We start from the raw sequence: 24,855 nt of genomic DNA, 5'->3' as shown, positions 1-24,855 counted from the left end.
TTCTCTTTTTATCTACTTCTTTCTAATTCTTTCTCCTCCTCTAGAGTTTAATTAAATGCTTTAGTGGGCAGCAATGCAAATAGTTCCCTGCATGATAAAAACTTTGTACAACTCAATATGACTTTCAATATGAAATTAGATGAAACATTAGGTTTTTATTTTTTCGAGGCCCTTAGATTTAACAGCTCTGTCCAGATTTTTCCCCGAACTGTCCAGAGCAAGTCAGAACCAAATCCAGTATTTATGCAAGTCTCCAAAGCATGACATAGCAACTGTTCTGGCTTTTTTTTTTTTTTTTTTTTTTTCTCTCCCCTTACTCCTTGTTTAGCAACTTAGAAGTGCTTGCTTATTTAATACTTGCTGAGGAAGAGCCTGCAGTTATATTCTTCCTGTAAAAGTCAGATCAAAAACCACAGGAAGACGTTTGTAATTCATTCTGGATGGCAAGGTGATCTCTCTTTCCCTTTGCAGTTGGAATTTCTGGCAATCTGTTGAGCAACATAGCCACCTACAGGACACACACATTTCTGTCACTCTGCATCTGAAAGGCCACTCAGCTGCATTGTCTGTAGAGAGCACTCATCATCTAGTTTTGGAATTACTTTTTATATTCCTCAAATAACTTTTTGTGAAGGAAGAAAAACCAAAATCAGGTGGATTCAGGAATTCTGCTAGTGCTCATCAAGTAAATGAGGGAGAAGGTTTTCAGTGGGGTTATGTGGAAATACTGTGTCTGAGGAGAAGGGTGCTAGGAAGACAAATCCTGATAATTTTGGGGAAAAGGTGGATTCAAGGCTGAATTGTAACAAATTTTATGTTGAATGGGCCTCAATTCAGAATTCCAACCCTAAGCATTCTATGATTCTATTATTTTTTTCTCTTTCCTGAAGAGCAGTTGAGCTAGTAGGAGACCATTGTAACTGAAGTTCAAGGTAAGATTAAGCAGGTACTTAAAAGCTTTCCTGAAGTGTAACCTTCAGATTGAAGCTCAGCTTGTAAGTTGGAGATGTCTTGTTTTACCATCTGGTTTTGCATCTTCTGACTCAAAAAGGAGAACATTTCTTTTGCATTTCTGTGTGTATAGGTAAAGCTTCTACACAAAGACATATCAAGAGGGTGAATCATGTAATCATACAAACTACCTGCATTTGATTTGACCAGATTCTGACCGAAAAAAAAAATTGTAATCTAATGTTTACAAATCCTTAAATCTGCAGAAGCAAGCCCATGTTTGTGGTGGTATAGTAGTTGTTAATACCAATAGACCATTGCCTTTGGTTTTACTGCAATAATTTTTTTATTTTTGTTGTTTATTGTTGGGTTTTATTTGCTTTGGTGTTTTCAGCCCTGGCATTGCATCATTACTCGGTTGGTTGAACCCTGTTATTAGTCAATTAATACTTCAGGGTGCCCCATGTCAAGCCCAGACCTTTCCATCAAGCACTGATTTAATAATGCTTAGAGGATTTTTCCTGAGGCAGCACCAAATGCCCATTCCTCTCTCTACATTGATGTCACTTGCCAATTGTTTAGAGCAAGCTGCTCAGCTCAACAGAATATTTTTTTTGGTGATCCTTGCACAGTGGTGATTTCTCATGTGACCTTCTTTGTGTCCCTCTCATTTTTGAGTGCTAATGTGCTCTCTTTGTAGATAATAGAATCCATTTAAATGCTCACAGGTAGCATTTGTATCGGTAGAGACCACAATATAGAGATCAATATTCTTGACATTACCTTCTTTTGCTCATCTCTCTCCTTTTCCCTTTTCCTTTTTTCTTATTCTACAATTCAACCTTGCCTTGCCCAAGTCTTAAGGTGTGATATGGCTTGGTTTTGAGCAGTTTAGTATTTGTGCAAAAAAAAAAAGCGTCTTTTCTACAGTAGTGTTCTAAACCACGTGTCTGACGGCATTTTTGTTAGCTCTGTTTAACTATCTGTAAACTGAACTGGAAGAGACTTGACTGACTGGGGAAATGAAAATACGTTATAATTTGCATCTTTATAGAAGATACTGCATAGGGCTGTTAGGCTGTCATGATTCAGACGTTTGGAAACAAGTCCTTGAATATTGGTTTTGCTTTTTAATCCAGCTTGTGCACCAGAGCTCCCTACAACACAGCTTAATTCAAAACAGTAAAGACAGATTTAATTAAACAGATCAACATCTTATGTGGAATTATTTCTGCTGCTGTAATAGAAGGAATGAGATGTCAGAAATAATTTAATTATGGGAATATACCCACACAATAAGAGATCTTTCTTAGGAGGTACAGGGTATCGATTGCTAATCAATGCAGTAGTTAATCAATGCGATTGCAAACATTTGCATTTCTCTTTATTTTCATGTGGATAAAAGACTACCATATTCAACCTGATGGGTTGTGTTTTTTGTTTTTCCAACAGGACTTCCTGATGGAAACATTCATTATGTTTAAGGATCTGATTGGAAAAAACGTCTATGCAGCTGACTGGATGGTCATGAACATGATGCAGAGCAGGTACTGGGTCATGGCTATTTTAGATCTTGCTAACGCTTTGGAGCCTTTCTGGTTCTGAAAGGAGAGTGACTCACACAAGCAGGCTTGCAAATCACTGGAGTTACATAGGCTTGTTTTATTTTACAGTTTCAGGGTGATTTAAATTAGATTTCAGTAAATTGTAGTGCCTGCACATTTCTGTTGACCAAACTGGAACTCTTTCTTCTCTCGCCCAAAGCCACACCATCAAAACCGTCGCATCTTTCATCCAGTCACTTGATTGCTGCAGAGTGCAGCATAGATCAGAGATGCCTTTTTGGTTTCGGTTCTGGGAGAATCACATGGCAAACGTAAAGCTAGAGTTGGACATGAGTGTTGTCTAGGGTTTAGGGTGCTGGCCTGTAAACTAGAACTACCCAGGTTCACTTCTGTCCTCTGCTGCGGACTTTGTTTGGCCTTGTGTGAGCCAGTGTCTCCTGCTGAGTCTGTACAACTTGAACAGCTTTGGCTCACTGTCTGCTCTGTGCTAGGTAGCAAAGCATGGCCAAAATCTGCAATCCATGACACAGCAGGGCCTTGTATGCCTGTGAGTTTAATGTTCCCACAGGCGGTACCAACAGAACTGGGTACCAGAGGAAGAAACAAGCATGTAACTCCTGTTTGCATGGCACAGTCATGCAAATCATCTTCAAAATGGAGGCAGCGTAGCTCCACTGTGTCGTTGGGGTGCAGTGTGGAGAAGGACGTGAAAGTGGGAAGTTACTTGGATGCTTCAGTGAGGATAGGCCCAACTTAAGAGAAGGTACCACTGCACTGTCAAAGAGATTGGATGACTCAAAAAGTGTTTTGTTTTTCATCCACCTTCAGTCAAGGTTTCTTTTCTTCAGAAACAGAGGAATAACTTTCCCTAAATGTCCCATGCTGGTAAAGAGGTGAAACAGCATGATAGAGGAATACCTGTCTTGTTTCAGAGCATCTATTCTTATCTCCTGAGCCTACATGTAGGAGTTGTAAACCCAGAACTGCAATGTTATTTTTTCAAGAGCCACCTTTTATTTTATGTTTTTATCTCTTCCAGGGTTTTCCTCCGGGCAGTGAACCAATTTACCTCTGTACTCAATCGTTTCTTTCTGGATCAAACAAATTTTGAACTGCAGGTAGTAGTTCTGTTGTTTCTGGATTTTCTTATGGACCCCAGTCCTGAAAGGCAGGAAGAGCAAACAAACCCCACTGTTAACAGATTTGTTAATATGGAGCATGCCTGTGGAAAATGTCCCTAGTCTTCTCTATAAAAAGCAGTAGAATGCAGAGCAGCTCTGAATTACAGAGCAGCAATAAGTTGCAATCAAATAAAACTGCTGCAGGCTTCACAAGGTCAGGTTGAGCAGCGTGCTGACTACAGCAAATTGGTGCTTGACTAGTTCAGAACAGAATACTGTGTGGGTGTACCCACTGTCACTTCCTTCAGTTGGAAAGTACAAGCTAAAAAGAGTGAGAAATTTGGGGTTGTTGTATGCTTCTGGCTTGCCTGCTGTAGCTGAGAACACAGACTTCTCCAGCTCACTATTGGTACGCTTACACCTAACACTTACTGGGAGACTGCAGCATTTGGGGCTGTGTAGCTCTGATGTGCTGGGTGTTGCTTTTCCTTTGTCTTCTCCTATTTTAGACTTCTTTCTCTTCCACAGCTCTGGAATAACTATTTCCATTTGGCAGTGGCCTTTCTCACTCATGAATCCCTCCAGCTGGAGACCTTCTCACAAGCCAAGCGCAACAAAATTATCAAGAAGTGAGTTTACATTTCAAAGATTGCCAGGCCTTTTTGCTTTTAAGAAGCTTCATTTGTCCTGTTCCAGACATCTCACATACAATCTCAGAATGAGGTGAAGGATGCCATGGAAGTGCTTGATTAATGAGTGATGATAAAAGAAAGGAGAGGTGACTAGGACAGATGTCAGGTCTTTACGCTGTTGGATGCCTGAGTCTGGTCAGACAGATCCTGAGCTGTTTGCGCTCAATTAAAGCACCTTGCCAAAAGATTCTTTCCACTGTAAGGCCTGTAACAGAAGGCTCGCCGTAGTTCCTAGAGCAATACCTTGTGCTGTTCCTCAGCCATTATATAAGGTAGATAAGCGAGAATCCTAAAAGCCCTGGAACTTTTTAGTCCCCTCTGTTTGCTTTTTCTGTTTTGAAAGTGAGAGCAGTTCAGAGGCATTCATCAACCCAGAAGTAGCAATTTTTAGTAACTTGGCCAAAAATAGCTTTTACTTCTGCATTTAGCTGGAATCAAGTGCCTAAATATATCTCTAGATCTTGACACGGAATTTTATTAGGGCATAAATAGTTAATGTTTGCCATTTTTTTTTCTACAAGAATGAGGGCTTTAAGAAGCCTGGTAACTAAATATCCTTGCATTCATTCTCTCAATGTCAGCACTTAAAGCTTTAGGGAAAAACACCAAATACAATACAATTCTGGGTGGAATTGCATGAAGCAGCAGGTCTGTAGCTTTATTCTGCTCTCAAGGAGTCTGCAGTCTTTTGCCGTAATGGCACATGGCCATTCTCTTCCTCTGTGCGTTGAGCATTAGCGCTGGGTAGGGTAAGGAAGAAAAAAGATGAGGTGAACATCTAACAAAAGGTATGTAATATTGAGGAACTCCTTGGTAGACTCTTGGTATAGAAGATAGTCTGTGGGACCCCTTGGTATAAATGCCCAGCATGTTCAGGTTTGTGTGTGGTGGTTTTTCTGAAGGAGAGGGTAATAGATATCTGGTTTTGCCATTAAATTTCTCAGCAACTTTGCAAAGGTAATTTCAGTGCATAGGACTCTTTCATCTTTTTCTTTCTAATATTTTTTTTTCCTAGGTATGGGGACATGAGGAAAGAAATTGGCTTCAAAATAAGGGATATGTGGTATAACCTGGGTGAGTTCCAGCCAAAGAATTATCTTTGTTCAAGCTCTCAAGCTAGGTTTCAAACCTTTTATTTCTTTATGAAAGCTGCCCATGTTTAATGTGGGGAAATACACTTAAGATTCAGCTGTTTCAGAGCACAAAATCTCTTTTCCTTTTTCTGTGAACAGCTTGCAAAAGCTCGTCTTTTCTCACATCAGCTGCTGAGAGAATTTCTTAGATTCCCTTGTAAAGGATGTTCTCCCATATGAAGGACGAGTAGAATTTTTCAGAGAGCCTTTTGTGATTTGCAACATTGCGTGCAATTCAGTTCAATTATTTTCTTGGTCTGTTCCTGAAATTTGGAGCTGTAAATGTTAATTCTACCTTAAGTAGCCATTATCCACGTAAAATACACGTTCTAAGCAGAATATGTTTTATGGCCTTTATTTTGTATGAATAATGTGCTTAAACTTTTGAATATCCAAATCCTGCCATTAGGATGTGTCTGACTTTGGCTTTCTTGCAGGTCCCCACAAAATAAAATTCATTCCAGCAATGGTAGGCCCAATGCTGGAGGTAACCCTAGTCCCAGAGCCGGAGCTACGGAAAGCTACCATTCCCATCTTCTTTGATATGATGCAGTGCGAGTTTAACTTCAGTGGGAACAGAAACTTCCATATGGTAAGGGAGCCTGCTGTCTGGTACAGATGGTCTGCAGTATGCATTGGACAAGAAGGAGACAAGAACATTTAAACAAAAACAAAACAATCCAAAAAAAAAACCCACAGAAAACAAGCATTGTGCCAAACACTTTGGGAAGTTATTGTTAAGTGTTTTGTAGGAGTCAGGACTCTTCAGTTCTATCCCTGACTGTACTTTGATAATTAATTAATTCCTCTGTTTTCATACCTTTTCTGCATTCACAGGTGTGTGAATACCCACATCGAAATTGTGACTCAATTTGGAGACCCTAAGAGAGTACTCTAAAAAAGCACTGTCCATGTACTTTTATAGTAACTATAAATTCTCCAAAGACAGATCTTTGGCTGTAAATGTAACTTACTATAAAGAAAACTGCTGCACAGTCAAGTGTTAAGACTGTGCTTGCTTACATACTGACTGATTCCTCGTTAACGTCAAATTTGACAGCACATTTGTGAATACTGGTGCCACCGTTAGGGAAAGGAGAACAGTGATACGAAGGACAGACGTTATTTGCTTGAGGCTACACAGGTGAAAGGACAGAGCAGGGAACAGGACTCGGGTCTCTGAGTTCCAACTCTGTGGTAACTTCTCCAGAAGTTACCTTTTATCGCTGCTGAGAAAGCACTAAAAAGTAAAGAAGAAAAAAGAGGAGCTTCGCTTTTGCCCTGAAGCTTCCACTACTGTTGCTAAGGACTTATTCTTCCAGCTTTCCTCCGGGAATATCGGACATTACCATCTCAACTGGCAGGCAGGGGATGCTGTAGTTGTGCTGTAGACAGCCTTCTCCCTGGAGATGGGTGGGAGCCATCCATCCAAAAGGCAGCCACCTTGGCATTTCAGACTGTTGTCAAAAGTGACGTGCATCTCCCTGAGCACCATCCTCACACCAGCTTAGACCCCGGCTTCAGTGTGCATATGGGATCCTTCTTCCCTTGGGGCCATCAGTCTTTGGTGAGGTTGGCCCCAGGGTCTCAGGGGTTTTTGGAATCGGCAGAAGGAAGCGGGATGTGTGTGGCATGGATTTTCCATTCCACTGGTATTTATATTCTAGCTACAGTTATAACTGAGACTATGTACTTGACCTGCTTACGCATAAGAGGGCATATCTTCATGGCTAGACAGATAATCACACAGGATTTGGTTCTTGCATCGTGGGAAGTTGCTTTAGTAGTCACAAGTGTTTCCAGTGGCCAGAGAATTGTGACTTGCCCTTAACTAATGGTAGTAGTTCAGTTTCTTTAGACTGAGTGAATGACCCCTGTCATCTGTCAGCTGGCTGCTAGAATGCTTCTGCATCCTAGTAAAACTGAATAACTGATGGGGGAGAAGGGAAGAATTACCCCAGAGCATGACTTTCTAGTGACTGTTGGATGATAGAGGGAGGATTTGTTTTCTTGCTCCCATCTTATCATCTTGGCTTCTTACCATTTTTATTCTGCTCCAACAATGAAAGCATCCTCTAGCTTGGCTTGTAAAAACAGTATCTGTTGGCAGAGCAGTTCAGAAGCACCAGCCACAAGCGTTAGTAATGTTCAGACCACACTCTTGAGAGTTGCTATCTCTGTTGTGGTTTGTTTTTTTTTTTTTGCCTTTGCAGTTTGAAAATGAGTTGATAACCAAGCTGGACCAGGAAGTGGAGGGTGGCCGAGGGGACGAGCAGTACAAGATTTTGCTGGAGAAACTGTAAGTTTATAAAGAACATGGACGCTCCGCTTCACCCCTTAATTGTCTTTTTTTCTAATGCAAGGAAACCCTAATTCATTACTCCAGTGAATAAAGAGGCAGTGCAGTTGACAGTGATCTTAATACTATACAGATATTCTGAGACTGCCTGCCTTGCAATAATGCTTTTATCCTGGAGCAACAACTTGCACATCTATCCTAAACTTGGAGATGAAAGCCTAGAGGCAGACGCCAGACTGGCAAGGGGTTGTAAGTGGAAAAGCTTAGTGGCTGTTTGGGTAATTTACACTGAAGTTCTACTTGCCGTCGCTCAGGACTCTGAGTGTTCCCTTCCTTCTCTCTGTACACCTGCAGCCTCCTGGAGCACTGTCGGAAGCATAAGTATCTGTCTGCTTCTGGAGAAAAGTTTGCTTTGCTGGTCAGCAGCCTGCTAGAGAACCTGCTGGACTACAGGACAATCATGCATGATGAAAGCAAGGAAAACCGCATGAGCTGCACCGTCAATGTACTGGTATGGGGAAGACTGGATTTGGATACGGGTGCTTCTTTACTGGCTTTTGTGGATTCTGAAGAAATTTATTTGTAGAATTTTAAGTAATTCTTTCTGTTAATGATGGGCCCAAATCTGGCTACCAACTATTGACAGCTATAAAACGTAGAAAGATGTACAGTCCAAAATCAAGTCACATGGCTGGTCCTTGTCTACATGTACTTGTCTTTCATCTGAAGTCCTGAAATACAAGCAGGAAGGATGGCTAGCTGATAGTTTGGGAGATGTGGGCGTAAGTCCCTTTTCCACTGCAAAGAGCTTATATAACTTTGGACAAGTCGCTTTCTCTCTCTTTGACTTACTCCTTTTCTAGAGATGATAGTAGCCCTGCCGTATGTTAAAGGGGTGGTTGAAGGGATAAGTGCACCTAAGTAGGCAAAATAACAGCAAAAAACCTTTGCAATATCTAAAACTAAAGCTTGAGTTACTTGTCTAGAGGTCGTTATGCAAATCCATAGTGCAATCCATTGTACAAGTTTGACTTTTTGCTACTCTTGGCAGAATTTCTATAAGGAGAAGAAACGGGAGGACATTTATATCAGGTAGGCTGTTTCCCTCCGTCAACCTGTATAGAAGCCTTTATTTCTCTTAGTGTTCTGTACACTGATAGAGGAGTCCTTCACATCAAGTAAAAATTGCTTTTTGCTTATTTAGATATCTGTATAAACTCCGGGACCTGCACACAGACTGTGAGAACTTCACAGAGGCAGCGTACACTCTCCTCCTCCACGCAGAGTTGCTCCAGGTATTACACTGAAGCAAATTTAGTTTCCATGTCGGGACATGGGTTTTAAATGAAGTGCAAACAGCTCAGAATAAACAATTCCTTTTTTCTTTTTACTTCTTTTTAATGTGACTTTGCATTACCTAGGTTCTAGTGGTCATAAGGAGCTTCACAAATTTGCACAGCAGCTAAATGAACAAAAGCAAAAATGTTATTAGCATCAATTTGTTATATACTGTTGGTGAAACAGTGCTAAAGTGAGCTGGGAGAAAAATCCGTGTTCAAGGTCATGGTACAGTTTTGGTTTTTTTTCGGCTTCTATGTGAACAGTGTAAAATGCTTTAGCCTAAGCCATCTTAATTTGGATGCAAGTCAAGGTCTTTGTCTTCCACAGATTAATAAAGCATACACATTGTTAGTGTCTCGGTATAAGACCTTAAGCCAAAATCACACCAGTTTTGCAGATATAATTAAAGTCATATAAACATTTTAAAGTTATTTTTAAATATGACTAAAAAAATTATACACATTTAGATGAATTCTTAAACTGATTTCAAAGGAACTTTTAATGTTGAAAAAAATTTGCACATAACTGAAGCTTTCTGGCTGCTTATGTGCAGAGTGGGAGAGCATAATCGGATGTTTTTCCGAGCAGCTGCCTGGAGTGGTTTAAGAAATGACTGCTTACTGGCTACTTGTTATTCTTACCATGCTGCTGAGATGCAGTGCTTCTGCGTGCATTCCTTGTTTATGTTGGTGAGCCAACTCAGCTTATATCACTGCAAAACTTCCTTACTCTCCCTTTACATTGATGATGGATTTGGCCTGAACGCATCCCTGCAGAAGGGGAGTCTGTCCACTGCAAGGATTTGGGAATCTGAAAATGTTCCAGTTCTTTCACCTTTGCCTTTTTTCCTCTGTCCTAGTGGTCTGAGAAGCCATGTGTCCCTCATCTCCTGCAGAGGGACAGCTACTATGTCTACTCACAGCAGGAGCTCAAGGAAAAGCTCTACCAAGAGATTATCTCCTTCTTTGACAAGGGCAAAGTGAGTGTCTCTCCAGTGTCTTACAGTTCACTGGTAAATACTTCGCTTGTTGGATGTAGCTGGTAGAAGTTGGTTTTAAGGGGAAAAGCAGACATGATTCCATAGCAGGCCTTTGATGCTTAGGCCTGGCTTTCTTTAATAGAGACTGCAGTACTGGCATTAGTGGGGCATGTATTTGTCCTGGTGGTAGCTGACTTCTTCCATTACATTGTTAGGCAAAGAGCATCTGAAAAATTAACCCTGTTGAAGATAGTGGGTAGATGAGAAAACTATGTGTTTTCCTTTCTTTTTCTGGCTTTTGTCAGGTTTTTGCATTGCATTGCTCGTCTGGCTGACGCTGAACTTGTTAGTTGCATCTTGGGTAGATGGTTTACCAGGGCTAAGTGAGACAAACCCAGGGAAGCCTGATGCAAGGGGTGAAGTGTTAGTGACAGAGGAGGCCACCTGGGCTTCTCTCATTTGCTGTTCAGACATGTCCTTCCGTGTCCTTGTGCCTCAGTTTTCCCTGTCAGGAGTAACAATAGAACTCTTGCTTGGTAAATCACTTCCAGATATACAAATCAAAAGAGATGTGTGACTATAACAATTATTGCAAAAAATATACAGCGTGGAGTCTGAGGGAAAGTTGGCAGTGCATTAAAGTGCTGCCTGAATTAAAATCAGCTGAATTTTTGTTTACCTGTCTGTGATAATGGATGCTTTTAACTGAGTCTTTTATTTGTGTTCTTCTCCCACCTGCCTCGCTTCACCCACCACGGAGATGTGGGAAAAAGCCATTCAACTAAGCAAAGAGTTGGCTGACATGTATGAAAACAAGGTCTTTGATTATGAGGGACTTGGTCATCTCCTGGTAAGATTTTTTTTTTTTTTCCCTCCGTTTTGAACATGCTGCTGACTGCTTAAATTAATATTGTTGAGCAGGATAAGCCCAAAATACATTTATGCTAAAGACAAACTAACCAACACTACTGTGTATAAACACAGAACTATAGAATCATCTTGGTTCTGAATTATGGTTTTTAGTAGTTAAAGATGTAGCCAGATGGTCTTTATGTTCTTTCATATGAGAATCATCTGCCCAGTTTTATTTCTGCCAGTTCTCTGACATTTGTCACTATTTGTGTCTGCTGAGTTTCGGAACATATTTCTTTTTAATTTGTTTTGCAATAATTAAGGATTTCCAGTATCCTCCTGAAATCCTAAAAAACATGGCATTGTTCTCATGTCTGCAAACCAGGAAATGAAGTTGATTCTGGCCCAGACAAACCAAATATTTAACCAAGTAAATGGATAAGTATGAGATACTGTATAAAAAATCTCCAAAGTAAAAATGCTGGTGCTGCTTTTCTTTTTCAGAAAAAACGAGCTACTTTTTATGAGAATATTATGAAGGCAATGAGATCTCAACCAGAATACTTTGCTGTTGGATACTACGGTCAGGGTTTCCCCTCTTTCCTCCGGGTAAGAATTCTTCAGCACTCAAGTTCTGGAGTGGCAGGTACTGCCAAAGTCACAACTTCTGCAAGGCTTCCAAGAAAATTCAGATGCCAGACTCCTTTTTTCCTTTGAATGACACAGAGAGATCTGTATCCCTTAAGTATATCAAAGCATTTCAGCATGTAAAAAGAGACAAGCAAGAGACCAGGCTTTTGGTGTTACCAGCTTGTTATGTTCTTGTATGGACTTAAACAGAATCTACCTTTTGTGTTTGTGCCCTGTACACTTCCTCAGAATTATGATTGTTGCCATTAGAAAATGTTCAGCTTGTAAAGAATTTATCCCATTGCTTTCCAGCCTGAATCAACCTAATTTTCAGGACACGGATCATTTCAGTGCCCAAGCACGTTAGTGAGAGCCTGTCCCACGCAGAAGGATTAAAGTACAAAGATGCTTCCTGTTTGAGATTGCTGCTAAGCATTGCTGGATCAATGCTAGCTGTAATACAAGAATCTAGCCGAAGTGAGTCAGATGGGCAGGGTACAGCATACTAGAAAATATTTCCAACTATTATTTAAAATTAAGGAACATTTACATTTTCAGACTGGAGTTGTTTGATGTTGCTGGCCTTAAATGGAAGCCAAGCTTAATAAAAAAGAAAAATGTTAACTTAGGACTGTGGAACTGGGTGGCAGAGAAGGCTTTCACCTCCAGGTCATGTTTTTTAATCCATTCCTTCCAGAAACCACCACTGCTTGGTGGCCAGTTTGGAAAAATAATTGGCCATGGTCTACTGGTAAGTCTGTGGTGCTAAACTGCCATAGTTTGGCATTTTGTTAGTGGGAACTGAAGGGAGTCAGGAATGGAACAGAGGTAAAACTCAGATCTTTGTGCGTAGAGAAATCCCCCCGTTAACTCATAAGTGGTCTGACAAGGAGCATGCAGTTCCCTGCAGTATAGAGCTTTTTAGGACACATGTTCTCATACTTAAAATCAGTCGCCTGAGATTTCATGTGTTGAAAGTGTGAGTTGTTGGAGTGCTAGAAAGCATGAACATGTTCAGTAGGACTTGTATGTGGAACAGTTGATTTTCTAGACAAATAGGAGGATGCCACCACAAATAGGAGGATGCCTGAGAGTTGCTGTGTTGTCACTCCAGCCTGTGTTTCTTCTTTCACGTGTCCTGTTGTTAGACAACCCTTCATATAAACTAGATCTCTGAGACTGCTCTGTGTGTGCCTGAAAAGCTCCTTCTCATTGCTTTATTTATTGTTAATTCTCTTTTTCTTCTGCTACCCATAGAATAAAATTTTTATCTATCGTGGCAAAGAGTATGAACGAAGGGAGGACTTCAACCTGAAGCTATTGACCCAGTTTCCTAGTGCTGAGAAGATGACCAGCACTGCCCCTCCAGGAGAAGAGATCAAGTCTTCTGCTAAACAGTGTATCTTTTGGTTCTAATATGTCTTGGCACATTTAAGATCTGTCTCAATTCCTAGAATAAGAGAATTGGTAAACAACGATAATAAGTGCAAAAGTTACTGCTCCAGGGGGACTTTGAAGGCTGGCACTGGGCATGAAAATGAGATTATCCAGAATTGCAATAGTGAACTTAAATGTATTGAAAAAGAGAGACAGCTTGATGTTGTCAGAGTTAAACGACTTGCTGTTTGGATGGAACCTTAACAGATTGCAGGTCAGGATTTCTTGTGCTGCCTTCTCAAGCCAGGTGGTGCTGACTGCTGTAGCGTGTGTGTGTGTGTGTGATCCACTTTGGTCTTTCTAGGTGAAAGAGGTAAAATTCAGGCAGTGAAAGTGGGATATGAAGAAAGTGGAAATGTTCTCTCTTCTTGCTTGCACTTAACTAGCATTTATGAAGCGGCTGGGGTTTTTCCTTCCATAGAAGTCACCCCAAACTGTGTGGCACAGCACTAGGTTTAAGATCCTCTTTCCCTTAATTGTGAGCATGACCAGGCGCAACCTAGTGAAGATGCTTCAGATTCCTATTTGTGACTTCCAGTCAATAGCAGATGTGCTCCTGGAAGGTGTACATCAGTAAAGCCCTAGTTACTGGGCTCCTGGCCTGTGTTATACAGGCCAGCGTTACACAGGCCAGACTAGAGAATCTGATGGTCCATTTTGGCCTTAAAAGTCTGTGTACAAAGGCACAACTCAAGCAGCGATACCAGATGCTTCCCTTGCAATAAGCCTGCCAAGCACTGAATCCACATAGGAAATTAAAAATCAAAAAATGCCTCTTCTGTTGCTGCTTTGTTCTAGCTACTTCCTTTGCATCTGTTTGTGTTTGTTCTAATGGTTTTGGCTCAAGATGAACCTGAACTGCAAAATTTGGATCCAGATCTGAACTCTTCCAAAAGTTTGGGGGTGTTTGGTTCCGGGTCTTTGGCATAGCCCCATTCTAAAGGGGAGCAGCTGCATAGCTTGGATTTGGTACAGGTCCTTCTCGGACTCTTATAAACACCTTCGGAAAAGATTAGGAGTTTGCCCAAATCACTGTTGTATTAGGCAGGGGTTGATGGTTCTGTAGTTTGTTTTAATTTCATGCTTTTTTAACCTCCTTTTTCTTAGGTTCTTTTTTGCTGTTGCTTAGAACCTGCTTCCTGGCGCTTTTTTATGATAAAACGCCTTGTTCTTCCTTTGGTTATTTCATAACAGTGTACTGGAGATATGAAGTGAGCTGTACAGGGTCTCGGGGAATGCCTGCGCAGTTAAGACGGGCAAGCCTTCCCCAGGTCTGAGGTAGAAGCTGTACAGCATGCTTAGCGTGGCGTGAAACCCAAGTTAATAAGCTCTCCTGAGAGACAGAATGTATTAGCTCGAGCTCAGTGCTTGATCTAACGTGGCTGTGCGGTTTTGGGTTCAGATTTGGCTCCTGTCCAGCTGGCTCTTCAGTGAGGGCAGAGTGACCTTGCTTTTGCTTTCAAAACACTGCCTAGAGCTACCCTCAGTGAAACGGAGGATGTACGGGCTACCCTGCCTGCCAGTAAAACATCGCCACTTCAGAGTGCAGTTGGCAGGTGATTCAGAGAAAATAATCTATTAATGTGGATCAAATTGCTTATGCTGTACTTTTTCATGGAGGTTTTTACTTCTGTGAAGCCTTCAGTACAGTCCTTGAAACAGAACTGGGGAGGAACAATATTGTAAGCTGTTGTGCTTGGGGATACTATCACTAACTTTTAAATATATTTGCTTCACTGTACTGGAAGAATCTGAGAAATAACTGTGGGGTGATGTGGGAGAGAGAAGACACAGATGCATGCATTACAGAAGCTAGTGCAGATTCTTGTTCTCTTGTCCCCAAAGTAGAATTCAGTAGCACCCAGGCTTCCCAAGCATTTCACCGGGGAATTCCAGTAGTTGGAAGTATTCGTACAGCCGTTATCTTTGTGGGATTTTAGTTCGTGAGTAGCATACAAACTACAAGAAGCAATATAATGCCTGTGATTGTCTATGAACTGCTAAGTATTTTTCTTCAAACATTACAAGAGCACAGGGGATTGTTGAGAAGTTTGACATTTGGTGAAAAAAGGAAGGGTATTTCTCTCCCTCTCCTGTTTTCCCAAAAGGATTCATAGTTTTTCATCCTTAACTGTAGCTGCTCAGATGTGCAGTGCTTTATTGTGAAGCCTGTGATGAACCTGCCACCTAACTATAAAGATAAACCTGTTCCTGAACAGATCTTAAAGTAATTTCTCTTCCTTTTACCTCAACACTTCCTCTGTATTTTTCTCAGCTAGGCTAGGCACAAGGTGGAGTGCCTTGGTGTCTTCTGTAAATTTGTTTCACAGTCCAGTTTAAACTTGCTTGGTTTTGAGAGGAAAGAGAAGAACATTTATGTGAGGAGGATGGGAGGTGAGAAAACTCACCGTTTACTCTGCTTCTTTCTCTAGCTACTACAGAGCAAATGAGGTACAGCAGTTCACGCACTCCCGACCAGTCAGGAAAGGGGAAAAAGATCCGGACAACGAGTTTGCTGTGAGTCCTTTGCTTTTGATGCCAGCTGGCTTGGGTGACTGTGCTATGAGAAAACACTTCTGTTCATGTATTTATTTTGTTGGTGACATTTTGAACAGCACTGTCAATTTTTTTCCTTCACCTGTTGCAATGGAGTTTTTCTATTAAAGTGTAGGAGAGGCAAAGGGCTGAACTTCACATTGCAATCTTTACGTAAAGCCCATGTGATAATGTCAAAGGCTCCATACCTTAAGTTGTAATGCTCAAAATCCTTGATCTAGGATCCATAAATATTGTGCTGCCTAACTGCAGCTTCCTACAGAGTGCAGCTGTGTGTCTGGTAGGTCGTGCATGATGTAGCTGTCCTTAAGGAGGCCAGCCTCTAACCATAAAGGATCCATTCAACTTCAGGCCAGCTTTGAAGATTTGCAGTGGAGAGTTAGCCTTGGATGTCGTGTAATAGCATGTTTCCTTGCTGCCTGTGAGGGATGCTGTTGGGCATGTTGTATATAATTCTGGCTAAGTATGCCATAATCGTGGTCCTGCTAGTGGTGGTCCACATGGAAGACAACAGCCTACTGCTGCTGTTGTTGATACCATTTAAATAGCAGAGGTGGTATTTGTTGCCCACAATGCTGGATTCCATCCCAGTTAGTGAAGGTGAAAGTCACTGTGTAAATCCCACCAGCTAGTGCTGGAAGCCTGGTTTCGTACTCTACTGCAGAAGAGAACTGAATTGCAAGACCAGTATTTTCTTTACATCTTAGAATTTTTTCCTTCTCTAACTAGAATATGTGGATAGAAAGGACAACCTACACGACAGCTTATTCATTTCCCGGCATCCTCAAGTGGTTTGAAGTCAAACAGATTACAACGGTGAGTTCTGCTTATGGACTGGGTCTCGACCCCTCGAATCTTTTGTGAGGTAAAGAATCTTGCAACAGTTTGGGCTGCTAGTCCTTCCACTGTTGGATGTGGCACACCATAACTTCTCCTTTAGATAAAAGCAAAAGTGTATCTTCTTTGACGTGCCTGGTTTTTTATGCCATTTTGCAGACAGCTCTACCCAAGGCAGCAAAGTTCTACGTTGACTGTATAAGGCTTGGGAGAGTGGTTACTCCTGTACCATACTCCACAGTCAGCAGCCAGGTCCTAAGCTGTTGTTCCTTCAGGTGAAGGTATAGGATCGTTCTTGCATTCATCTCTGAATGGCAAGATAGTTAGCATAGGGGGTCCAATATCCTCTGCTGAAAGTATTGGGTTCCCACTCATATACAAGGAATTATTTAACTTTACATTCAGCGGAGGCAAATGAAGGTTTATTCTGTCTCTTCTTTCCATCAGGAAGAGATCAGCCCCTTGGAGAACGCCATAGAAACGATGGAGCTAACCAATGAGAAAATCAGCAACATTGTCCAGCAGCACGTCTGGGACCGGAGTCTTCCCATACACCCTCTCTCTATGCTCCTGAATGGGATTGTGGACCCAGCTGTCATGGGTGGATACACCAACTATGAAAAGGTCTTTTTCACATTTACCTGTAGCTCAGTCCGATTTCTGCAGTGTTGAAGAGCTGGATTGAAACATGAGAAACTCGAGCTCAGATTTCAGCTGTTACTCAGACATAGTGCATTCTGTATCTGTGTCAAGAAGTGAAGAAAAGAACAAATATAAGAGATTTCCACTGGATTGCAAGGTGGAAGATCCTCCTGCTGTTACTGATAAGTTTTAGTGCTATGTATCGCCACAGAGATGAATGACTCAGCTCTTTTGGGCCTCGATTACAGTGGTGGTGGTAATGTGATCTTTCCTCGTGGGGGCATTGGGGTGCTTGGTCAGCCCAATGAACGGTGCAAGTAACAAACAAAAGCAAAAGAGCCAGCGTTTCTCCGTTGTATTAATATAAAATGGTAAGGCAAAGGAGGGTTCCTCTTTCCCGCAGATAATCTGGAGTCTTGCAGCAAAGAGCAGGTATTTCAGGAAAAAAAAGCAGTATATCCTATCCAGGCTTATTCAGTTGACTTCAGTTGAACAGTGGATGTTCTTCTTTTTCGGGATGTTTAACTTGAGCTGTCCATTCCCAGTATCTAATGATGGTATTCCCAGCACAAAATACATTGCTTATTTCCATAAGCTGAAAGGATGGTGTTAAAACAGATTTAATTCTTCTCAGATGTGTTCCAGTCACATAAAATGAAGTGCAAAAGTAGAACGGGAGAGGGTCTGATCTATCTGGGGTCTAACTCTGCTGATTCCAGAGGAGTTTGCATGCTTTGCCAGGACCAAATTTGGCCCTAAGTCTTCACATTTTATGAATTAAGGTTGACATAAAGTTTAGAATTACGAAAGTGGGAAAGCAGTTAAAACTAGGAAACACAAAGTATCTGTGACCACATCTGGAAATACTCATTTCTGGTTCATATTTTCCTATTTCAACTGAAGATCAGTACAGAACATTTGGCTTTTGTGGGCGGCTAAAATCTTGAGTTTTAATTGTTTCGTTATAGCCAAAAGCCAAAGTCTGCATTTTTAACATGCGCTTTTCTTCTTGCAATAATTAAACACTTTCAAGAAAAATCCACTGGGACCTACCTGGCAGTCCTTTCACAGGCTAACCTTCTGTTGACATCAGCCTTTTTCGGAATCGTACCGCTAGGCCCATAAACACTTGTGCATACAGTCCAGTTAATGGAAAGCAGGACTAAGAAATACATGCCGAGGCTGAAACAGATCAGAGATGCATTTTAAAAGCAAATGAAAAATTATTAGGGATTTTTATCTAGGAAAAAAAAGAAAAATTAAATTCTGCTGACCAGGAATTGTGATACATTTCCATGCAATACACTGCAGCACATAACGGGAATTGGCATGATTTTAAGGCTTCGGTCCAGGAAAGTGTACTTGTGTTTGTTTGACTCTAAACCGATACCAGATTCTGTTGGTTGAAGGTAAACACGTAAGGAGTGTAGGCTAAAGGTGTTTGAGTCCAACTCAACACAGTCTTCATTTCTACTGAATCTTCCTAACGAGCCCCATGTGAAAATGTTGTACTTGGGGTCTTAAATCAGAGAGCCGAAGGAAATTGCAGGCGGGAGATGCCGTGTTCACGGTTTTGCAACTGGGGTTGTTCACATGTTATTGTGTGCTGCAGGTCACTGAATGCCAAACATGAAAGGGACTTTCTGAAGTGGGAACTCAGAGGCTGGGTCTGCTACTTGGGTTTGAGCTACAAGTAATGCAGCCTTGGTTGTTTGAATCAGTACGGTGTTATGAGAAGGGAATTGGAATTGAAGAAAACCCTTCTGACAAAGTAATTTTTTTTTTACCATATCAATGTTCACTGAAAAAAAACAGTAAAATTTGGGTTTGTTTTTTTTTTTTTTACAAAAAGTCTCTTTTCTTCACAGTTCTCAACAAATGAATCTTTATCCCTCAGCTTTGTGTCAGGGAGATATTTAAAGCAAACTTTGCTGTAAGGAATAATGCCAGTTAATGGCTTTTAAAGTACAGAGTTAGCTGTGAAAGCCATGTAGTGCCTGTATCATCTTTGCTCTTTGCTTTCAGGCCTTTTTCACAGAGAAGTATGTTCAAGAACATCCTGAAGATCAAGATAAAATTGAACTGCTTAAGCAACTAATTGCTTTACAGGTATCGTATTGGGAAAAACTGGGAAGCACTATGTGTGAGTGCAGGTGGTTTTGCCGGCATTGTTTTTTTTTTTTTTTGAGATTTGATGCAGATAAATGCTATAAGAACAATCTGAATATGCCTACAATTTTTTTTTTATTTTAAGGAAACTGCTGTGTTCTAGAATTGTGGCTTAGAATGTTCCACATACCTCGTGTTGCTCTGAAATGTTATTCTGGAATATTTGCCAGTGTGGCATAGATTGTTTTCCTTTGTGAGTGCAACAAAATATCTCTTACCTTATCATGAAGTCATCAGAGCTGATGTTTTGTCAGTCTGACCATTGAAAGTTGTCTATTTTGACCTGCATAGCAATGAAAATTTGCCCTGTTTTCTTGTAGTTCAAATGGCATCCCTGCAGACCAGGTTTTACATATTTCCACAGAACAGAGCCCAATTAAAGCTCCCTCACAATCACACAGCTGTGGGGGCTAAGAAGTGACACTCCAACACTTAACACGCTGTGTTTGCCAAAGCAGAATATGGAATCTGAGTGGCGAAGAGAGGACCATAGGTGTAGATGGGGAAACTGTTCATGTTTCTTGAACACACGAAGCTCAAATGAACAGTCAAGTTACTATAGTGTCACAAGTTGAGTCAGTAGCTGAGCTTCCTTACCGTACGATGGCTTTTATTGCCTCTGCAAGCTTAAAACACATTGCTTTAAGTCCTTTGATTGTATCTAAGATGTGTAACATGCATGGAAAATTCCTTCTTGGAAGAGAAGAGCTGGTTTGTCCTTTTGTAGTTTAATTTTGTTCCTCCTTTCAGATGCCATTGTTGGCAGAAGGGATTAGGATCCATGGTGAGAAGCTGACGGAACAGCTGAAGCCTCTGCATGACAGACTGACAGCCTGCTTCAAAGAGCTGAAGAAGAAGGTGGAGAAGCAGTATGGCGTGATAACTTTGGTAAGCGTACCTGGTTGTTTAGTGTTTTGCCTTAAAGAAACACAACTTTCCCCTTTTCCACTTGTGAGTGTTACGTGAATTATCCCAAACATGTTTGTCTGCAGCCTCCCTCCCTCACGGAAAGGAAACCGAGCAGGTCGGGCTCTGTCGTGTTGCCCTATATCATGTCTTCCACGCTGAGACGCCTCTCTGTCACATCTGTGGCATCTTCTGTGGTCTCTACATCTTCCACATCATCTGATAGCACTTCCTCCAGGCCCAGTTCAGATGGGTTAGTAATCAGCCTTTACTTGTGATTTACAAGAGTTGGATATGCCTTTGCCAGAATGAGTTAGTCTTAAAATGAAGATCTATTCCATACACAATAGCGATACCTACACATTTAAAACTTTAAATGGAGGCCAATGTTGGTTTTCTATTCTACAGATAGGGAATTTGAAGCACAGCTAGGGATAGTTCTGGGAATTGAACCCGCGACTGTCTGTCTTTGGAGTTCCAACGATACTGAAGAGGCAGTGCATTTCACATGCATGCTATTTTTGTTTCCCAGGAATTCTGGAAAACAGAGGTGTAAGATACTACAAGATGATTTAGTTTTAGATGGTCCTCGTTCCACCTACCTGTTTGCAGTTGCATGCATGGCGTTAAAAGGAGTTGTCACATATGAAAACATTTTCTGATGCCACTTCTCTGTACATCTAGTTCACAACTGTGATAACCAGGCAGTCTAGGTGGCTTTCTCAAAGTGTCCTGGTTTCAGCAGGGATGGAGTTAATTTTCCTCTCAGTAGCCAGTGTGTTTTGGATTTCGTGTGTGAAGAATGTTGATAAAAACACTCTGATGATACGAGTTGTTGTTAATGAGACCAAAGACACTGTCTGACCACCACACAAAGTCACACAGCAGACTTGGTGGCAGGGTTCAGCATAAAATGCAGGTCTGGCTCCCTCTGCAAGTACATCATACTTTGTATGTAAGGCATAATACTCAAATTGCTAGGGTAACTTAGGAGCACAAATCTCACTGAAAATTCCATGGTCATAACTCAATTTTTCACAATAATCTCATGCAAACTAAGTTATTTTAAAAGGTAGTGCTTTAAATGTCTGATGGACTAATGCTTTGTGTTTTTTCACTCTTTTGGTTTGGGCTATAGATCTATTCTGGAGCCCCTCTTGGAGAGAAGAATATCAACAGCTTCCAGAGCTGAGGAACTGCCCATGAAAGATGATGGTGATAACCGGATTAGCAAACTCAAGCGGAAGGACTGGAGTATTAGCAAGTCTCAGGTTATTGTAGAGAAGGAGCCAGAAACGGAACTGACTTCCAAAATGGTAAAAATAATAATCGCAATAATAAAATCCACAGCAGGAGATTTTAGTGTTCCCGTTGCTTTCAGCCATGCTTGTCATTGGAAACTTCATTAAATAGTGGGAGGGGTTCAAATACCGAAAGCCTTGGTCATCTGAGTAATTCTTGCCTTTTTATTTGGAAAACTTGTGTCACAGACCAAACTGCAGTTTGGCTTAAGGTACAAACAGGAAGCGTGAGGCACTGATGTTTCATCTAGGTGGTCAGTGCCCTCATTTGTTGTAGGAGCGGAGGACTGCGTGATGCACTCAGCACCATGCAGAGTTGTTCTGTTTTTGTTGGAGCGAGCAGATACTGATAACCCACTCAAAAATCCAGCTGGCAAGCCAGATGTTCAGCAGCTGTCAGTCAGCATCAAACGTACTGCAATGTGAAGATCAGTTAGAATGGGGAGTTGAAAAAAGATGGTCTGGTAGTTAGGTCACCAGCTTGGGACTATGGAAAACTGCTGCTTCTAGTCTGTGCTCTGCTCCAGACCTCCTGCGTGAGGGCAGGAGTGTTTAATCCTTGAGCAAATTATTTGCAAAAGAGGAATAAAAGAGAAACTGTACCCCCACAGGAGTGTTGCAATGAGAAATGTATTGGAGACTGTTAGGCATTAAGGTTGACAGTGGGATTCAGAATGTTCTCTTAACACAAATGGATGAGTTTCAGTCCAAAAGTGGAGCTGTATGACCTTGGAGTATTCTCCTGATTTATGCAAAGATTATGTTACACTGTCAGAGAGTATGCAAGAATTAGGCGTGTGAGTATTTAAGTTGGTGGCCCAGTGATACTGATGTGACTTAACACAGGCTGTGTAAATAATGAGAGAACACGAGGAGCTCTATTTCCCTTTCTCTCCCAAGGTCTTGGCTGAATCTGGCAGGAACAGGTTATGCTGCTATATACTCAGGAATTCTCATCAAATCTGAATGATGCTGCCAGTGCTTGGAGCCTGCAGAATATTTATGAAAAGAGGAGCTGTGATTCTAGAATCGTGTCATTTGGTATTGACAGGCTGTCCACTCAAGAGGAAGGTCTAGGTTTGTAAATATTAGAGGTACAGGAGGTCTGGCCTCTGGAAGAGCTGCCATTAAATTAAATGGGTTTAACCTGCACATTGTGGTGTTGGCTACCGATCACTTTAAGTGAAACTGGAGGGAAGAGGTCTGGGAGAAAGCCCATTTGTATTGACCCGTTCACTAGGACAGCAAGGCATGTCTGTCCAAGACTTGGCGTTGCAGAGAGCTGAGAGGTGCAAAACAGAATGCTTGCCCTCCCTTCTGACCCCATATCTCTGAGGGCAAATGACATGTATGATCAGCTTACTGAAGCGGGTGAGCAGTTCAGGGTTATATTCGTGCTTAAGAACACTGTAAAGTACAAAGAAAGCTGTTTTTTCTAGCTGGGCCGTTCCAAAGCTGCATAGTACAGCTCAAGAATTGGACAAACTGGTTTTATGCAGCTCTTGACTGAGCTGCTAGAGAGCTAGAAAGCCAGAGGGAAGCAAAGGCTCGCGGTATGTCCAGCAGCCTTCGTCTTTAGAAGTTTTATATTCACTGTACACCAATGTGTGGTCCCTTCTGTGCAGTGAGAATTACTGAACTACTCAGTGATGGAGAAGTGATCTCTAAAAGACCCCAGTGAGTTTAATTAGATGTGTAAGTGACAGCCTTCTCTGTAAAGCAATAAACTCATATTTAAAAGGACCATAATATTAATGCACTGGCCCCTTGGGACCATGTTCAGATGGCCTCATGATTGGAGTGAAGAGCACAGAGGACACACGGGACGCTGGAAGAAACTGGAACATCATCTCCCGAGTCCCAGATGCAAGGGATTTGCTCCTCAAAGCCTGAAGACTTGTTTCACAGCCCCGAGGAGCTGGATGATACTCGCAGTCCTGACTTGCACTCAGAATTTCCTTTTTTTCCTTCTTGGAAAGACTTGTTTTCCCCCAAACTTGTTCACAGAACTGCTAGTCAAATGCAGCAATTTTTCAGCTTGATGTCTTCCCTTCTTAGTTAATACACTGAGGTCATGAAAAACAGTTTACTATTGCTACCTGGTCCGTAAGGTCCCACGGAAAACTGGCCGTGTCACAGGAGCACAGCATATGCCTTTTGACGTGGCTTAGCCAGTGCTGTGGTTTCACTTTTACGTTTCACCTGAACGCACCTTTCTGTCTTGCACGCAGCTTTTCTGGAGCATATTGATGCCTTTGTGACAGCTCTGACTACCTGATACGTGTGCAGCAACCTTGCTGACTTCTGAAAGTTTTCTTTACTCTTTGTTTCAACCAGGGCATATCAGGAAAAGCACAAAGGCCAAAGAGTCTTCAATTAGGAGACAACAGACTGACTTTGCTTCAGGGTTCTTCACTCCAGCAGTCAACACCTCTCAGCCCGCCACCCATCACTCCCAAAACCCCAAGAACCCAAAGTAAGTTCTGTCACACAGAAATTGCCAAATCCTTCAGGGCAGTATCTGCAGTAGTAGGAATTATTGCATATTTGCTGGGATAACCAACGGGGGAGGGGGAGAGGGAGGGAGCAACTGCTCTGAAGTAGTTCATAGTCTTCCAGTGCCTAAAGGGGGCTGCAGGAAAGATGGGGAGAGACTGTTCAGCAGGGCCAGGTGTGACAGGACTAGAGGTAATGGTTTCAAAATAGAGGGAGGTAGATTTAGATTAGATATTAGGAAAAATTTTTTCCACTGAGGGTGGTGGAGCAGCCAGGTTGCCCAGAGAGGTGGTGGATGCCCCATCCCTGGAAACGTTCAAGGCCAGGCTGGACGGGGCTCTGAGCAACCTGATCTGGTTGGAGATGTCCCTGCTCCTGGCAGGGGGGTTGGACTAGATGACCTTTGAAGGTCCCTTCCAACCCAAACCATTCTGTGATTCTATAGAAAGTGACTCTGGGCTGTTAATGTTTGTAGATATTTTTGTCAGATAACAGAATTAGCAAAGGTACTGCGGTCATACTTGACTTATGTATCACTTGTTAAAATTAGAATATCAGATTAATTCCAGAGAACAGGTTTTAGCTTTTTCAGTTTTTCTTGTTTTCTCCTGCATTGACTTATGGGAAGGTGTATTAAACCTCATGGTGAACATCACGTGCCATCAGTGTGGATGCTTGTAAACGCATCAAGTCAGGTGGTTACAGCACATACGAGAGAAATATCACCAGTGAGATCACTGGGTGGAACTGCATTGATCCAGCATGGTGTTTCTGATCAGGTCTATGGCTAAATTTTCTGAGCAAGCCCTGAAGGCTTTGTTGATTAATGAACAATAACTCCCATCACGTGGCAAAAAGTTTCGGAAGAAGTTGCTCTGCAGCTTGGAGACTTGGCTAATAAATGTTACACCTGAAAGAGAAGGAATTTATTTTGAAGAATTTGTGAAA

General features: G+C 41.7%; 1 protein-coding gene across 1 annotated transcript in view; it reads left to right on the top strand.

Annotated features, from left to right (window-relative positions):
• DOCK5 (dedicator of cytokinesis 5) overlaps positions 1–24,855 on the top strand; it is a 79,915-nt gene that overhangs the window by 50,439 nt on the left and 4,621 nt on the right. Inside the window, exons 29-50 of the mRNA XM_086767748.1 lie at positions 2,404–2,498; positions 3,556–3,634; positions 4,166–4,266; positions 5,345–5,403; positions 5,900–6,054; positions 7,676–7,761; positions 8,116–8,272; positions 8,813–8,853; positions 8,966–9,056; positions 9,962–10,081; positions 10,842–10,931; positions 11,438–11,542; positions 12,821–12,962; positions 15,146–15,227; positions 15,433–15,517; positions 16,286–16,372; positions 16,841–17,017; positions 19,061–19,144; positions 19,955–20,092; positions 20,197–20,363; positions 21,249–21,426; positions 23,749–23,887. Coding sequence (XP_086623874.1) covers positions 2,404–2,498; positions 3,556–3,634; positions 4,166–4,266; positions 5,345–5,403; positions 5,900–6,054; positions 7,676–7,761; positions 8,116–8,272; positions 8,813–8,853; positions 8,966–9,056; positions 9,962–10,081; positions 10,842–10,931; positions 11,438–11,542; positions 12,821–12,962; positions 15,146–15,227; positions 15,433–15,517; positions 16,286–16,372; positions 16,841–17,017; positions 19,061–19,144; positions 19,955–20,092; positions 20,197–20,363; positions 21,249–21,426; positions 23,749–23,887 — 2,458 coding nt within the window. The remainder of the gene's footprint in view (positions 1–2,403; positions 2,499–3,555; positions 3,635–4,165; positions 4,267–5,344; positions 5,404–5,899; positions 6,055–7,675; positions 7,762–8,115; positions 8,273–8,812; positions 8,854–8,965; positions 9,057–9,961; positions 10,082–10,841; positions 10,932–11,437; positions 11,543–12,820; positions 12,963–15,145; positions 15,228–15,432; positions 15,518–16,285; positions 16,373–16,840; positions 17,018–19,060; positions 19,145–19,954; positions 20,093–20,196; positions 20,364–21,248; positions 21,427–23,748; positions 23,888–24,855) is intronic.

The sequence above is a fragment of the Chlamydotis macqueenii genome, chromosome 27 (assembly GCF_036417535.1).
Source record: "Chlamydotis macqueenii isolate bChlMac1 chromosome 27, bChlMac1.mat, whole genome shotgun sequence".
NCBI lineage: Eukaryota > Metazoa > Chordata > Aves > Otidiformes > Otididae > Chlamydotis > Chlamydotis macqueenii.
This window is presented reverse-complemented; position numbering and strand designations above follow the sequence as displayed.